At 33.6% G+C, this 16,524-nt stretch overlaps 1 protein-coding gene across 2 annotated transcripts; it reads right to left on the bottom strand.

The window, feature by feature from the left end:
• Positions 1–4,149: 4,149 nt before the first annotated feature.
• On the bottom strand, positions 4,150–7,606 carry LOC131602949 (cysteine-rich receptor-like protein kinase 43). Of its 2 annotated transcripts, XM_058875177.1 has the most exons (7): positions 7,205–7,604; positions 6,957–7,090; positions 6,608–6,818; positions 5,728–5,962; positions 5,481–5,631; positions 4,989–5,313; positions 4,150–4,732 (listed from the first exon to the last, which is right to left on the bottom strand). In XM_058875177.1, the coding sequence occupies exons 1-7, from the start codon at positions 7,290–7,292 to the stop codon at positions 4,635–4,637; spliced, it is 1,242 nt and encodes a 413-aa protein (XP_058731160.1). In that variant the 5' UTR covers positions 7,293–7,604; the 3' UTR covers positions 4,150–4,634. The 2 variants fall into 2 exon arrangements, with proteins under 2 accessions (XP_058731160.1, XP_058731159.1); XM_058875176.1 differs by lacking the exon at positions 4,150–4,732 and having other exon boundaries at positions 4,767–5,313; positions 7,205–7,606.
• Between the last annotated feature and the right edge of the window lie 8,918 nt (positions 7,607–16,524).

Genomic DNA, 16,524 nt, shown 5'->3' with positions numbered 1-16,524 from the left:
ACCTTCCACTCCTCACCTTTACTAATTTGATAATTCGAGACTTTATAATTACACTATTCATCGTCACAAACAAGCAAACAATAGTAACCATCAAAGTGTCCTTCGTCATGCCTATTGTCACTAAAAGTTTAGATCTTTCCGAATCTGAGAATAAATTAGAATCCTCTAATATGATGGAATGACATGGATAGTAAAACACACTCTCAAAATGTTAACATTGCTATATTTTTATGCTCAAAATGATATCTTGGTTAAGTTAAAAATTAAAAGACTATGTCGTATCATCTATTTTACAATTGATTTTTTTTTTATCTGAAAAGAAGATATTATAAATAAAAAAAGAGAATTACAAGGAACACAAGGGGGACCAAACCAAAACCCCTTAGGTACAAACTCTATGTTTTGGGGGGCTTTGGTTAATATGCATAAGGATTTTACTTATGCACCATGCATAAGCCTACATAAGCCATTGAATCATGTTTTTAATCCAGTATTCGAGTATTGAGTGGTGAGTATTGAGTATTGAGTAATAACAATTGATGTCTAGAATTTGATCCAATGATCTAAGGGTCAATAATAATCTATGCATGGTGCATAGATTTTTATCTATGCACGGTAACTGCACCCGTTTTGGGGTACCCAACTTGTCTAGCAAGAAATCTCTTTGAATATCTTCATGAACATAATTAAATAACTATAAGACTTATAAAACAAACCAAGATTAGCCATCAATTGATGTGTCTAGCAAGAAATCTCTTTCAATATTTTACAATTGATTTATTTCACCATGCTCTTTATTTTTTACCTTACTTCACATGGAATAGTTTTTTTTTTTTTTTTTTTAACTTTTAAATAAACAAACAGTTTAAAATAAAAGTCCCGGAGTGAGGTGTCCTCTAACTTATTTCTTAAAATAAAAACTCAAATTAAAATAGTTGATTATATTTCCTCTATCATAACTCTTCACTACTCATTCAACATTTCATCTCTTTCTATTTTCCTCTTTTTGTCCTCATCAATATATTACATTTAATATATCACTCTTTCTATTTCTTTTTCCTCAAGATGTAGACGGGCTTTTTGGATTTCTAGAGATAATTCTCCAATGAAAATTTTACACCATGTGATGTGACAATAATGGCCACTGGATTCAAGATAAGAGTTTTCATGCTGCAGGCCATGTGAGCTCTAGCAAAATTGAGCTTCATGACAAGAACAATTGAAAAGAGGAATGCCTAATATATAGTCCCAACAAATTATACTTTTTTCCAGATCAAGAATGTCTACAGATTACTATCATGCACATCCCTATCTGCAATGCATATATAGAAGGTAAACCAGTGGAGCACACGTAGGCCTAAGTTAGTTAATTGATTATAAGTTGACTAAATAAATTAATAGATAAAAGAATTAAAAATCAAGATGGCCGAGTTGATCTAAGGCGTCAGTTTTATATCTTGATCCGATCGTGGTAGATTTATAACAACAAAAACAACAAAGTATAAAACCTTAATTTAATGACTAAAAATACAACCTTAATTAATCATGGAATTTGTTTTTCTAATGTTATCTTATAACACTACTAGTTTGGCTTAACCTTAGCAAGTGCAACATCTTGATCAATATCAGAAAAGGAAGAGTAATCTGCAAAAATCCTATTCTTTGATCTAAAACAAGCCCACCGCAATGCTTTATGAAAGACTCTGCAAGGTAGCATGAGGCAACAACAGACAGTGGCCAGTGGACAACAAACACATAAGAAACAACAACTACAAAAATATTCCACCAATTTTTCTTTGCATCTCCAACCTGATTTTTCCTTAGGAGAGACCACACTAGAACATGAACAACCCTTATCTCTTGAGCAGTGTTTCTTTTTCCTATTTCCTTTGTCTTCAAGAACTTGTTTATTTCCCATTTCACAGTATTATCAACCTATTAACCACCATAGTACCATGAAATATTTGTTGTTTGGTGCAACTAAGATGTGACACATGTACAATGTTTGATCATGTAATAACAATGTCAATAGGTGTTGTGTGAACATTTGCATCAAAGAAGTCTAGGAATGAGTTTTTAGGTTAAACAGTACATACAAATATTTTTGAAAGAGTATTCTTTCATAAGTTTCTCGTTTGTTTATTATTGAAGTAAGGAATATTTGTTGAAACAAGCCAAGAATGTTTTTATGTTGGAGATTCTCGAATTGATTAATAAAAGGACCTTCTTCATGTTTGCCACTCCCAAGACAAGGCAACCTCAAATGTGTAATTTAATTCTAAAAGTGGCAGGGTGGAAGAATACGTGAATTGTTGCTGGTTTCTATTGGTTTCAAGTTGAATGTTGTCAATAAAACACTAATATGCATAAATCTTTGCAAAATTGCATTCAATATACAGATGCCATATGATATCTTAGGATTACTCATGAAAAATTTCACTAAAAAAAAAAAAAACTGAACCAAACTATATTAAAAGGTCATTTGAACTAAATTAAACTATCTTAATTTACACAAAAACAAATCAAAATTATTGATTTGATATACTAATTTGTAATTCCAAAATATGCAGAATTCCAAACTGTATCAAATGTTTAGAAGACAGTTTTACACAAACCAATCATTTGTTTAAAAATCGAACAATTCTTATTTTTTTTTTTGGAATTTTTTAATGAAAAATTCTAAACTTGCTTTTAGCAAATTTCACTTTTCATTTTTAGTTCGGTTTATTTGTCATTTGGTTCCATTTTAGAATTGTTTGTGCAACATGATTTTGTTTATTAACTGTTCTGGTCTGGGCTGAGCAGGCCCACAAACGGGCAGCCCCAATTCAGGGTCCAAGCCCAACCGAGCGCGCACCCTTTCATGACCATTGGAGCATTTGCCCCACGTGCCTCACGAGGAGCACGTGGTCAACACACTGACGGGAAATTTGGTCATCCACCTTCGAATCCTACGGTCGGATCATCCATGACGTGAGTCATTCGCTGACTCTGCCCTACCACGTATGATCCTCGCAGTTTTCAATTTTTGGGCCCCCAATAATCCAACCCAAAATAGTGAATCTTGGCCCAACGCTGGGGGCTATAAATACACTCTTTCACTAGAGGGTCAGATATTCATTATTCATCACTCTTATTCTCTGGTACTTGCGCTCCTTTACTCTCTTTCTTACTTTGGCATCGGAGTACTTTGCAGATACACAGAAAATCCAGCATGTTGCAGGCCATTTCATACTTATTGAAGAAGTATTTGAATTTTTTTTGTTAAATAAACAAAAAGTTTTGATATATTGCAAATACAATGAATTTTTTGTTAAATAAACAATAAGTTGAAAATATTTGACTTTAGGTTTGGCATTAAAAATGGGAATCCCCCCAATACTATCTTTGAAACTAAACATCTCAACAAATTTATTTGATCTATTATGGTTGAAGGATCCCCCAAAGAAAGTGGATTTAGCTTGACTAATAAGCTAACGTGAGATTGTACCATACTTGATGAACAAGTCAAAGAGATTTCTTACCCCATTGTAGTAGCCTTGCAAAAGATCATGACATCACGTGCATATAACATATGTTAAGGGACTTGGATACTTCTATTCCTATCACTTAGAGTCAACTTTTCATCATTGACCATTTTGTAATGTATTTACTGATCACGTCTTTAGTAAATTAAAAAAAAAGATGGGGCAATGGATCACCTTGTCTAACACCTCTTTGCAAGAGAAAAATGTACATTCCTTTCATTAACACAAAAAAAAAAAGAGCCTGAAAAATTGAAGAATAATAAGAATCCAAGATCAAAATGTTTGATTGAAGCTAAATCTTTGAAGAACTTTAAGAATAAATTTTCAATCAATAGAAACTTTTTAAGGTCATGTTTCCTCCAAATATTGTGTGTTGCATAACGCTCATATGAGCATATCGTGTTCAAACTTCATTGGTCATTACAGTTGTAGCTTAACTGATTCTTATAAAATCGATTTGTAAGATGAGAGATATCACTCTATATAAACTCTTTTAAAACTCTATTTCTAACTAACATGAAACTTAATATTTTTTCAATATTTATAGTCGGTCTTACATCAACTTTAAATGAACTCAACTTTGGATAAAATTGATGACACATAAGTTTTGAATAGAAATAGACTTTTCTTAAAAGCTTTGAGTAGAAATAGTTTTTCACATATTGTTGTAGTGTAGTTTGACTCAGAATGTTTGTGATATATAACTTTGCATTTGACCTTAGCATTTGAGACAATTTACATTAGTTATCTTGTTTTCTAAACCAAACAGATTTTGGTGTCATTTTGGCAACTCACTTATCCAGTTATCCTTATTACTTACTATTTACTGACACTTTATTGTGGCAAGGAAAATAAGATGATCCAGATGAGATTAAATGAATTTCATCTCATTTCTATCTTAAAAATACTAAAAGAATAAGAATACACATTAACCTGGTGATTCCTAATCTAACCACCTTAAATTCTTACTATTCCTAATCTAACCACCTTAAATTCTTACTACTAATATCTACATTCTAATCAGTTCAAAACTTCAAATCACCTACTTACAAATTACATTACTAAAAAAAAATAACACAATCACATATCAAAACAAAATGAGTGAGCCTAATCCTTCATTGGACGTTTCCCTCTTGTATCTAACTCAGCAGTAGCTGAACTTGTACCAGTGACAGTTCTTGAAAGCGTGCTAGTACTACTCCTACCTGATTTATAAGTAAAAATAGATAAATCTCACGTTTAATTAAGAAAGACAGTTAAGTGTATTTAATTGTAAGCGAGATAACATAATTATTAGTATACCCCAATTAAATTGTCATACACTAACACTATTAAATAATTAATGCAAGGGTAATTTTGGAATAGATGCATTTAATGCACCTCGATTTGTTGACATTTGCTTATACTTAAGGTCAGATTTTCTTGAAAACTTTTGCTTATAAATAAGACCGGAGGGAGTACCGTTTTTACTTGAATCAGAAGACTGAGAATACGAAACACCACCAGAGGTACTACCAATTGTGGAAGATAAACCAGAGTTTCTCGGAGGTCTTCTATATCTGCTACCTGGTATACCTGGTCTTGTTGGTTCTTCCATGTGGGTATGTGGTGATTTCCTTGAAAGCATCACCACAACGCGTCTCATTGTTGGACGAAGTTGTGGATCTCCTTGGATGCATAGAAGAGCTAGTTGAATACACATAGCTACTTGCTCGGTTATAGCTGTAGATACTAATGTAGTATCTACAATTTCTAAGCATTTTCCTTTCTTGTACATCTTGTAAGCCTGTAGATATCGAAAAAATGATAGGTATTATATTACATTCCGAGTCATTTGATTTTTAATGATATGCAGGGTCGTCTGTACAAAATGTCTATAAGATCTCTGAAAATTTAAGACGGCTCTGATAATATGATAATATGCATGATGTAAAAAAGATGTAAGAATCATACCCAATCGAAAAGATTCTGCTCCTCGACATCCAAATTAAAGGAAGAGTTTCTTTGGCCAGTGATCAACTCTAATACCAAAACTCCATAGCTAAACACGTCCGCCTTGACGGAGAGTCTTCCGTGCATCATATATTCCGGCGCCATATATCCACTGCATAATTCTAAAATATTTTTAGTTTTAAATATCTGAATTAGGACTTTAGCAATGCATACAATAATATTACTGAAAAATGTATAGATTACATACTTTGTTCCAGCCACACGTGTATTGACTTGACTTTGATCTTCGGGGAAGAGACGTGCCATACCAAAATCAGCAATCTTGGGCGTCCATTTGTCAGCAAGCAATACGTTACTGGCCTTGATGTCACGGTGAATTATGCATTGGTGCGCATCTTCGTGGAGATAGAGTAATCCCTTTGCCACGCCAGTGATTATTCCAAACCTACGTTGCCAATCAAGCTGCTCTCTCTTATCAGGTTCTGCATTCATCAAAATCATTTACTTGTTATGAATCAAAGACACAAACACGGATATTGTGCATAATACTGACACTGACACAGCGACACCAGTATTGATTTTAATAGAGAAAATGGTTGGGACTTGGGATGGTTGCTGACTTGTTGGCAACAGAAGACGTCATACTAGGTTTTTGTATGATGGATGAGATGAGGTATTTGATCCAGCAAAATGTGATTGAATAATTTTTTATTAATTATATATGTGGTAAAGTCATGGTCAATAGTGCAGTCACTTTCATAGTTAGAATTACATGTCTTAGAATTCCACCGTCAGTACAAACAAACATTATTTAATGTTTTAAAGAAAAGTAAAGGTGGTTGGTTGGTTAGCTGGAGCAAAACAAAATTAGGTGTAAGACTCATTCACACACCCTCCATTTCAAGGACAAAATGACATATATCTTAATTGAGTTTCAGATAATTAAAATTTGAATTAATATCACACCTTCTTAGAAATAACTATCATCAATTCAGTGCTTAAAACTATCTAATTAGAAGAAACTTGTTAATTATTAAGGGTGGCTTCTATTCTATTTGTCCATAATAACATAATTTTATGTGTGAAAGTGAAACATAAAAAAAGTGCTTAAAAATAAAAGCACTTACTGAATAGAAACTTGTCAAGGCTTTCATGAGGAAGATACTCATAAACAAGTAGCTTCTCTGTGCCATGAACACAATAACCCAACAAATCCACCACATTCCTATGTTGCACACGAGCTAACAACTTTGCCTCATTCATGAACTCCTTCTTCCCTTGATTTGATGTCTGTGATAATTTCTTCACAGCAATTTCTCTACCATCACTCAATTTCCCCTGTAATCACAATAACAATCAAGAATCAAGAATTATTATAATAAAGATTATACAGATATAGCGGAGAAACAAACAACAAACTGCGCCGCTACCCGGACAAAAGAAACAACTACAAAAGAGAAGCATTAAAAAGCATACCTTGTAGACAGGTCCAAAACCTCCTTCACCTAACTTAGCACTAAAATTTTTGGTGGCAGAAACAAGGGTTTCATATGAAAATATCTTCTGTTCTCGTGAAGCCATTCTTTGTATCTCAGCTTCATTGTTTTCTTCTAATTAAACACAAAAAACAGAAGCAATTAAGATCAAAACATACTTTTATTTTATCAGACAATTCAATTCATCAAACATAAAAACTGAGTGTTGTGTTATGGATTAAGTAGTACCTGTAGTGGAACCGAATTTGAAGTGTTTGAGAAAACTGTGAAGAAAGGTATGGGATTTGTCCCTACGGCTGTGGTGGCTGCTGCTCATCTATGGATTGGTTCCCAATTAATTCCAGCAACAGCCCATGAAACAGAAACAGACACAGAAGGGTTAGTAATATTGTTGTTGAAGGAAAGGTTTGTTATGTTTTTTTGGGGTTAATTTTATGAGGAAGTGAGATTTGAGAAGAAGAAGAAGAAGAAGAAGAAGAAGAAGGAGGTGAATTATGTATGGTGTATGTTGATTAGTTTGGGAGAGAGAAAAGAAAGAAACATAGATCCCTGCTAAAAAACAAAACAGAAACGTGTTTGTGTTGACCCACTGACGCTGCTTGACTAGGAGATTATGACTCATGACTTACATCATTAATAAGCATCTCAACAATTACAAGTACTACGTATATATATATTTTTTTGAACTAAAAGGTTTTTCAGTCACAATTTTAAAAAAAATGTTTGAAGTATAATGTTTGCATAGCCTTGACATTATATACTACTTCCTCCGTGTCAAATTATAAGAGAAAAAAAAAATAAAATTACGTTTATTAAGAAAAATAAAAACAAAATCATTTTATTTATGGTTTTCTTGAAATAAAGTGTTTTGAAATATGTAAAAAAAATTCTAATTGGTTATTGGTTATAGAAATGATGAGAGAATGTAAGTTAAATGCAATTTGCATTTAATTTTGCTTTGAAATAAATGAAAGATGATTTTTTTCTCTTATATTTTGGGACAAGAAAAATGTTTTTTTCTTCTCTTATATTTTGAGACGGAGGGAGTAGTATTTTTTTTGGCTAGATAGTTAGTTTAAAATTACATAATTAGTTTATAAACAGTTACTTTTTTTAGTTTTGAACTTAGGTTAGAATTAGCATCATAATCTTTGTTTATGTGTTATTCTCTATTCATTTGTTATTACAAGTATTAGTTTAAGTGGTGTATTAGGCTAAATTCTTTATTATTATAAAGGTGATTAGAGTTAGTTAGAAGTGGTTCTCATAGATAGAGTTTGTTAGAATCCAAGTAACTTCAGTCAACTTAATATATAGTTTTTTATACTACTATGTAATGTTTAAGTTTCGAATCTATGAATAATGAGAATGAGTTAGAGATTCAACTCATCAAAACTATCTAACAATTCTAACATGGTATCAATCGTCTTTTGATCCTTCCTTCCTTCCTTTCACTAACTTGCTTCTTTCCCTTTCTCTGTTTGTGCATCTTGAAATTCATCAAAGGCAAAAATGGATGAATCGTCACCATTGTCCAAGAATCGAACCACTTCATATGATATGGCTTCATCGGTTGGTCCTGAGCTTTCTATATGGCTGCAAGATAACAACTATTTGTTGTGGAATCAGTAGGTGGAAGGAGAAATCATCTCGCATAAGCTTCATAGCTATATGGTGAATCCTAATATTCTTCCTATGTTCAAAATAGACGAAGATCATCTTCAAATCACTATCTCAGCCTAATATGAAACTTGGATAGTACAAGGTCAAACTCTACTCACATGGTTATTATCAACAATCTCTAAAACTGTGCAATCATGTCTTCTCTCTTATAAACAATTAAATGAGGTGTGGGATAAGGTTCACAAGCACTTCACAACGATTATGAAAGCACAATTGAGACTATTGCGCATTAAACTCAAAACTACCAAGAAACTCAATCGTTCTACGTCAGAATTTGTACTTTGCATCAAAGCAATTGCAGATTCCCTATTGTTCGTAAGTGATTACATAGATGAACAAGATCAAGTTGATGTTATCCTATATGGACTTCTTGAGGAGTATAATTTGTTCGTGATGCAAGTGTGTGGTCATCTTGAGCCTCGTGCAATATATGATGTTGAAGCACTACGTTATGTTCAAGAAGCTCAACTTGATAAGTTCAGGAAAGAAATCTAATTCTCCAATGTCTTGGAAAACTTATCTCAACATGAACATGATATTGGTCATGGAGTTCATAGCATGTGTGGACGTGGAAGAAATATTTGGTTTAGGGGTTGTGGTCGCTCCAGAGGAGGTATCTTAGGAAATAGGCCAACGTGCCAACTTTGTCGCAAATATGGACATGCTAGGTTTGAATGTTGGCACGTGTATTATGAATATTTCGTCCCTACAACAAGAACTCAAGGTGCTCGTGAAAATACGCATGTGAGTGACAGTCAAACCAAGGTGGAGGTTTCTAATATAATGGCTAGATCCATTACTTCAACTGACATGATGGCCAGAACATATTTCCAAGTGTACGCTAACGAGTTTTTTATGCCAAGAGAATTAGATTCCCAAGCATGTTTTGCAGATTCAGGTGTCTCCCATCACCTTATGTACTTTGATTCCATCATACAAAGTAAGTCTATGTATTTAGGAAATGATAGAGTTCAGATAGGTAATGATCAAAGTCTCTCTATTAAGTATATTGGTTCATCTTGGTTTGTTTATCATTCTACACCAAGCACCAAGTTTATTCTAAAGCAATACTTCATGTTCCTCACACTACTAGAAATTTAATATTTGTTTCGAAATTTACCAAAGACAAATGTGTAACTTTTGAATTTCTTGCTAACAAGTATTTTGTGAAATCTCATGTTTATAATTAGGTTTTCCTTGAATGATTTCTTGATGATAATTGTTTGTATTTCTTTCCTCATATTCATTTAGCTCGGTCAAAGGCTTATGGTCTGTTTCTCTCGCTTCTAATAACCGTAATCCTAGTTATAGGTTTGATCTAGAAGGTTTTACCTCCTATGATGATCTTTCACTATGGCGTTATTGTTAGCTGCAAATTCAACGCTTCTAAAAAGGGGAAATATTCAGAAGGAAACGTATTGAATATAGACTTCGACGAAAAAAGGTACATTTCAACAAAGTCATATAGCAAACAGTTAGCCATCTCGATTAGTTAACTATGTTATATGGGACTCAGAAATATTTTTAAGTCATTGAACATGGAGTTCAACAAAGATGAATTTCGAAATATGCCAATGGCGGGATTTTTTGCCTTATTTGTTCCTTGAAAAGGACGCGTGGATTTAATTAACTAATATATTAACTAATTTATTAAAAAATATTTTACTAGATAAATATATTAACGTTAATATTTTACAAAAGTAAAATAGAACAACAAAAGTAACTAATATTTGACAAAAGTAAAGTAGATAAATACAACTTAATGTAAGAATATGACAAGAAAAGTAAAATGGCCCAGTGGTTGGTGGTGCCCCCTTGCAATTACTAAGACATGGGTTCAATACTTATGGGAGACAAAATTTTAGCTTTAATGTTTGACATTTTAACAACTAAACAAAAAAATAATAATAAAACATGCCACATGGAATTAAAATAAATAAAAAATAAATAAAAGTTCCAACTAAGCCTGCCACGTCATTAAAAATAATTTAAAAAATAAAAAATTCCAACTAAGTCTGCCACGTCATTAAAAGTTATAAAAAATTAAAAAAAAATTCCAACTAAGCCTGCCACGTCATTAAAAATAATTTTAAAAAATAAAAAATAAAAAAAATGGTTGCCACGTCATTAATTTTGATGATTAAATTTTTTGAAGGGGCAAAACAGGGGAATCTTCATATGTTAGGGGGCGAATCCAAACTTTTTTTTTTACAGGGGCGTTTTTCAAACCTCGCACATATGGCAGGGGGCAAAATAGCTATTATCCCAAAAAAAAAAAAACACTAGCTTTAGACCATTTCAAAACAAATGGAGAGGATCCAAAGTGTCAAAACAACGACGATGTTTTGTATTAATAATTTCTTAAAACTGGAAATTGTTCAAAATGTCATGTGTGTGGAGAATAGTGCAGAATATTGGAACATACTCCAAGAAAGATACTTGTTAGCACAACAATAGGGGAGGGTAGAGCAAGGATTTCTGGGATATTCCGCTTGAACAACACACCTTTGTGAGAGACACACCACTTCTCCACCTAAAACCTTAAGGTGATAGGTGAGTGCGTTCTCCCACTTATATATGCTTAAGTCACCACATTCATATTCAATATGGGACTATTTTCCCCCACACTCACACTTGCATTATTCTCATATTCAATATGGGACTATTTTCCCCCACACTCACACTTGCATTATTCTCAACAGTCCCCCTCAAGTGTGAGTCCACAATGCTCCCCCTCCATGTGGAAACTCCTCTAAACTCCTCTTCCATATACACTTGTATCTGTTGACTCCTCAACTACATGTATCCGTTGATTCTCTTCAACTACAAGCAAGCCGGTCCCTTTCTCGAACCAGGCTCTGATACCATTTGTTAGCGCAACAATCAGGGAGGGTCAAGCAAGGAGCATTGTTAATTTCTGGGACATTCTGCTTGAGCAACACACCTTTGTGGGAGACACACCACTTCTCCACCTAAAACCTTAAGGTGATAGGTGAGTGGGTTCTCCCACTTATATATGCTCAAGTCACCACATTCATATTTAATGTGGGACTATTTTCCCCATACTCACACTTGCATTATTCTCAACAATACTTTCAATGTTGTGTTACTCACATTCTAACTTATAATAAGACATTTACAACCTTAAGCAACGTGATTATGCAATTATAACTTATATTACAAAGATGAAAAGGCTCTAATTTGAATCAGATAGCTCTTTCCCAATCCCTGATTGTTCTTGCATCCCCAAATATTCTTGCTTTTTTTAAATTTAAGCAATATGGTGACAACGATTATGCTATATGATTCTTAAAAGGGCTTAATAACCAATACATATTTTTTAATTACATATTATGTCCATGTTGTATTTAGCACTCTCTATGTGGTGATTCACCAAGAATGACAAATAAATATTCTTCTTAATGGTTCTAAATTGCTTGCTACTATTGATAATGATCATTTTCCTCACAATTGTAATAATATAAATGGTACTTGACGAATTAGGTAAATAAACCTTTTGTGTTTCTCGTCTTCTGTTATCTTCTTCTTCCAAGTTATACACTGTCTTATTGCATCAAAAAGTTATAATTGCTGAAGGTCATTTATTTTTGTTGTCGTTGTTCTTTGTCCCCACACATGAAATTCTTTGGTGTGAATTGAACCTTAGATTTTTATAATAAGTGATGTCCATCGTAAGGCAAAGAGGTATTGCTTACAACTGAGCACCATGGTTAAATGAGAGGCTGCTAAATTTTTCAGAGACAACGACTTTGGATTGTGGAAAGTGAAGATGCAAGCAATTTTAACTCACGGGAAGTGTATTGAAGCTTGGAAATGTGAGACATCAATGTCTGCACGCCTTAGTAAAGCAGAGAAGACTGACATGGTGGATATGGCCAGGAGTGTCATTATCTTGTGCCAATGGGATAAAGTTCTAAGGGAAGTCTCCAGAGAGCAAACTTTTGCTTCGATGTGGGCAAAACTTGTATCACTATATATGACCAAGTCTTTGACTCACAGGTTGTGTCTGAAACAATAACTCTACTCATTCCAAATAGTGGATAACAAATCTATAGTGGAGCCGTTAACAGAATTTCACAAGATTAATGATGATCTTGAGAATATTGAGGTGAAGATTGATGATAGGGATAAGGCTCTACTCATGTTAAGCTCATTATTCAGATCCTTTAAGTACTTTAAAGATGCCCTTCTTTTTGGTAAGGAATGCACTATTACTTGGATGAAGTCCAGACGACGGTGAAATCCAAAGAATTTTCAAAGGCAAAATATTTGAAGATTGATGATAATGGTGAAAGCTTCAGTGTCTCAAGAGGAGAAAGTGAGCGTAGAGGGATGTCCAAATCAAAGGTAAACTGTTTTAATTGTCAGAAAAATGGTCACTTCAAGAGGGACTATCCTTAGAGAAAGGATAATGATGATTTTGTTCAAGTTGCAGTTTCCTTAAATGAGGATGGTTATGAGAGTGTTGACGCACTGGTGGTATCGAGTTTGGAGACTGATTAAAGATTTTGAATGATGAAGTGATCATAGTTAAAGGGTCTAAAATATGTGGTATATATATTTTTGAAGGTTCAAATGTTGTTGATCATTCATCACCAACTAGTGAAGACTCTCATAACAAGAATAAGCTATGGAATTTGAGGTCAAGGCATGATGATTGCTTGAAAGTTGTTTCAGAACTGTTTAATGAATTTTGCAAAAGATAAAGGATAAAGATGCATGAGACTGATGAGTTGTCATTGAGTTTTTGGGGTAAGGCTGGTGTCAAAGCATTTTACGAGGTTGGTAGAGAGTTCTTTCAAAGGAAGAAGAGTAAAAATCAAGAGATGAATCTTTAAGAAACTATTGCAGAGAAAACTCGGTTTGAGGTGGAGTTTCCTACTAAGGATACTAGTAGTAGTGAGGAAACGATTACAGAGGCCTCTGATTATCATTTGACTCGTGATAAGGTAAGAAGGGAGATTATAGCATCTCAAAAGGACAGTTTTGATGGCCTTGGTGTTATGCTTTGAATGTGGTTGAAGGGTTACAAAATTTTGAAATAGTGACCTTCAGGGAGGCATTCGAAAGCATATGGAGTCAATGATGGTTGAAAACCATGCTTGCGGGCTTGATAGATTACCTACGCAGAAAAAGGTGATTGGAAACAAGTGGATGCAAGTAGCAAGATCAAGGTTCAAGGGTGGCTTGAACTTGATCAATTTTGTTGAATAGTGTTTCAATATGGTAGAGAATGGCAAGGTGACTGGTGGTTACATTGACATCACCATCATTTCAATTCAAGGTGGATATTGTGTAATATGCCTTAAAACCTCAAGTGAGAAAAGAGAAGAAAAATGACATATTTCGCTACTAAAATATTTTTGGGCTTGTTTGCAAATCCATTTGTTAATGGTTGTGTTTTGACCTTTTTTATGCCTCTGTTGGATTTTAGAAATTATAAATATGTATTGCTTCTATTATTGTATTAGTAACAATCTTGAGATCTTTATAGCAAAAGGGAGACATAAATAAGGTAGAAATCCTAGTTAGAAAGCAAAGGGTAAAATTCTTAAAATTATATTATAGGGATTTGGAAGCCTTTTGGGGTTATCAAAGGGATTATTAAACATTTTAAACATCTGGGATTTGTGTGATTCTTGTATTGAAAGTTGGAGAGATTGGGAAACTCTTAGGTAGAAAATAGGATTTGTTCTTATGAACTTTAAAGGCTATTTTCTGTAAATCTTTTGTAATCTCTTGTAACAACTTTTAAAGTATGGTGAATTTGAGAGATGCTCTGTCCCCCGGATATAGATCATTTGATCGAGCTGGGTAAACAAATCTATTGTGTTTCTCGGCTTCTTTTATCTTCTTCTACACTTAATACATTTTTGTATTGCATTAAAGAGTTATAATTGATGAAGGCCATTTATTTTGGTTGTCACCTGAATTTGTTGGTGAAATGATAATCATCCAAGAATATCACAGTCGTTCGTGTGGTATCCAAAGGACTAGTAGATCAAGATGCCTGGTTAAAAACATGATCTCGAGGAGGAAAGAGAGGACTACAAGATCCTATCATTGGAAGCAATAACGAAAGTAGAGCAACATGAACCCAATGGATAGTTCATCAAGGTCACCATAAGGAGAAATCTCACCAAGATCAGAGTCGACGTACCTAAATATGTACAATACCAACTTATAAAACTCGTAAGAGAATAACAATTTGTTTGCGTAGTTCACTAAAGAAATGCTAGTTATAAGTCTTAAGGATTCCTGTCACTCATTGGAGATATGGCGGAATGTTCTGTCTGTGGCCCAATGTCGCAAAAAGCAGTCACACGAGAAGGTAGAAGCAAACAAGAGGGTCGTTGAGAATCTCTTGAAAGTATGGATTATAGCTTAAGCTAAGCTCACAACTTGGATGTTCAATGTTGTACTAGTAAAGTCGGGATTATAGCTTAAGCTAAACTAATAACTTGGATGTTCAATGTTGTACTAATAAAGTCGGGATTATAGCTTAACCTAAGCTCACAACTTGGATGTTCAATGTTGTACTAGTAAAAAAGTCAAATAATAAATGGTGCATATGTGTCAATTATTTAAAAATATTTAAGATTGTCCTAAAGACACACACCCCTTTCAAACATAGATAAGTTAGTGGATAATTTATTGAGATATAAGATTTTGTCATTAATGGATGCATACTACATTTATAACCAAATTTTGAGGACCCAAATGATAGCGACAATACAACATTCAAGACAAAGGCAAGAAACTTTAGCTACAAAGTGATTTCCTTCGATCTCAAGAACGCAAGCAACTTACTAGAGAATGATGAACAAGTTGTAGATGAACGATATAATCGTAAAATCTAGTGAGGAATCGAACCATGCAACCCATTTGGAGGTTGTCTTCAAAGAGGTTATAAGGAACAACATGTGTTTGAATCCAAATAAGTGTCAATTCAGCATAAAATTTGAGAAGTTTTTGGGCTAGCTCACTAAAAGGGGAATATAGATCAATCTGGATAAATGTCAGGCCATGATAGACATGACAATCGGGGAGACTAAAACTGGAACTCAATAACTAAACATGATGTTAATCTCTTTGTCAAAAGTCAATTTTCAGACTCGTCCATTACGCCTTGTCGTTCAAAAAGATGTTAAGGAAGGAGGACACATTTGAACGGACCCACAAAATGCAATATCGCTTTTAAAATACTTAAAGATGTGTTCTCTCAACTATCTGTCCTAGTTCGACCAGAGAATAGAAAAACCTTTTTCATTTATTTATCTATGTCGTCGAAAAGCATCAGAACCATATTGGGACAAGAAAATAATGCTTCTCAAAATCTAGTGTATTTCAAAATCTAGTGTATTGAGGCACTATTTTCTAGTGCACGACATTGTTGTAGGAATAGATCATTCAAACTAGTGTTTTAAAACCGGACCGACCGGTCGGACCGGGAACTGGCCAGGTAACCAGTCTGGTTCAATTGCTGGATCGAATATGTCATTGAACCGGTGTGAACCGGTCAAAACCAGTGTAGACCGCTAAAACCGGAAAAACCGGTGGTTTAATTGCATTTTAGCAAAAAAATTATTTCAAAAATTAAAACGACACCATTTTAATTATTTGAATGAAAAATAAAAAAAATAAAAGAACTTAAATAAAAAATAAAAATAAAAATAAAGATGTTACGGACGGTTGACTTTGTTGCATATGGTTTTGATATTGAAGTAAGAGATCCTAACATTTAAACAATTTTCCTTCCTTTAAATTAAATTTAGTAGACAATGAAATTATTTGGTTATAAATTATTTAATTATATATTATTTAAGTAGAATATGTTGCGATTA

The sequence above is a fragment of the Vicia villosa genome, linkage group LG5, assembly GCF_029867415.1.
Source record: "Vicia villosa cultivar HV-30 ecotype Madison, WI linkage group LG5, Vvil1.0, whole genome shotgun sequence".
Classification (NCBI taxonomy): Eukaryota; Viridiplantae; Streptophyta; class Magnoliopsida; order Fabales; family Fabaceae; genus Vicia; species Vicia villosa.
The sequence above is the reverse complement of the archived record's forward strand: the minus strand, read 5'-3'. Positions and strand labels throughout refer to the sequence as shown.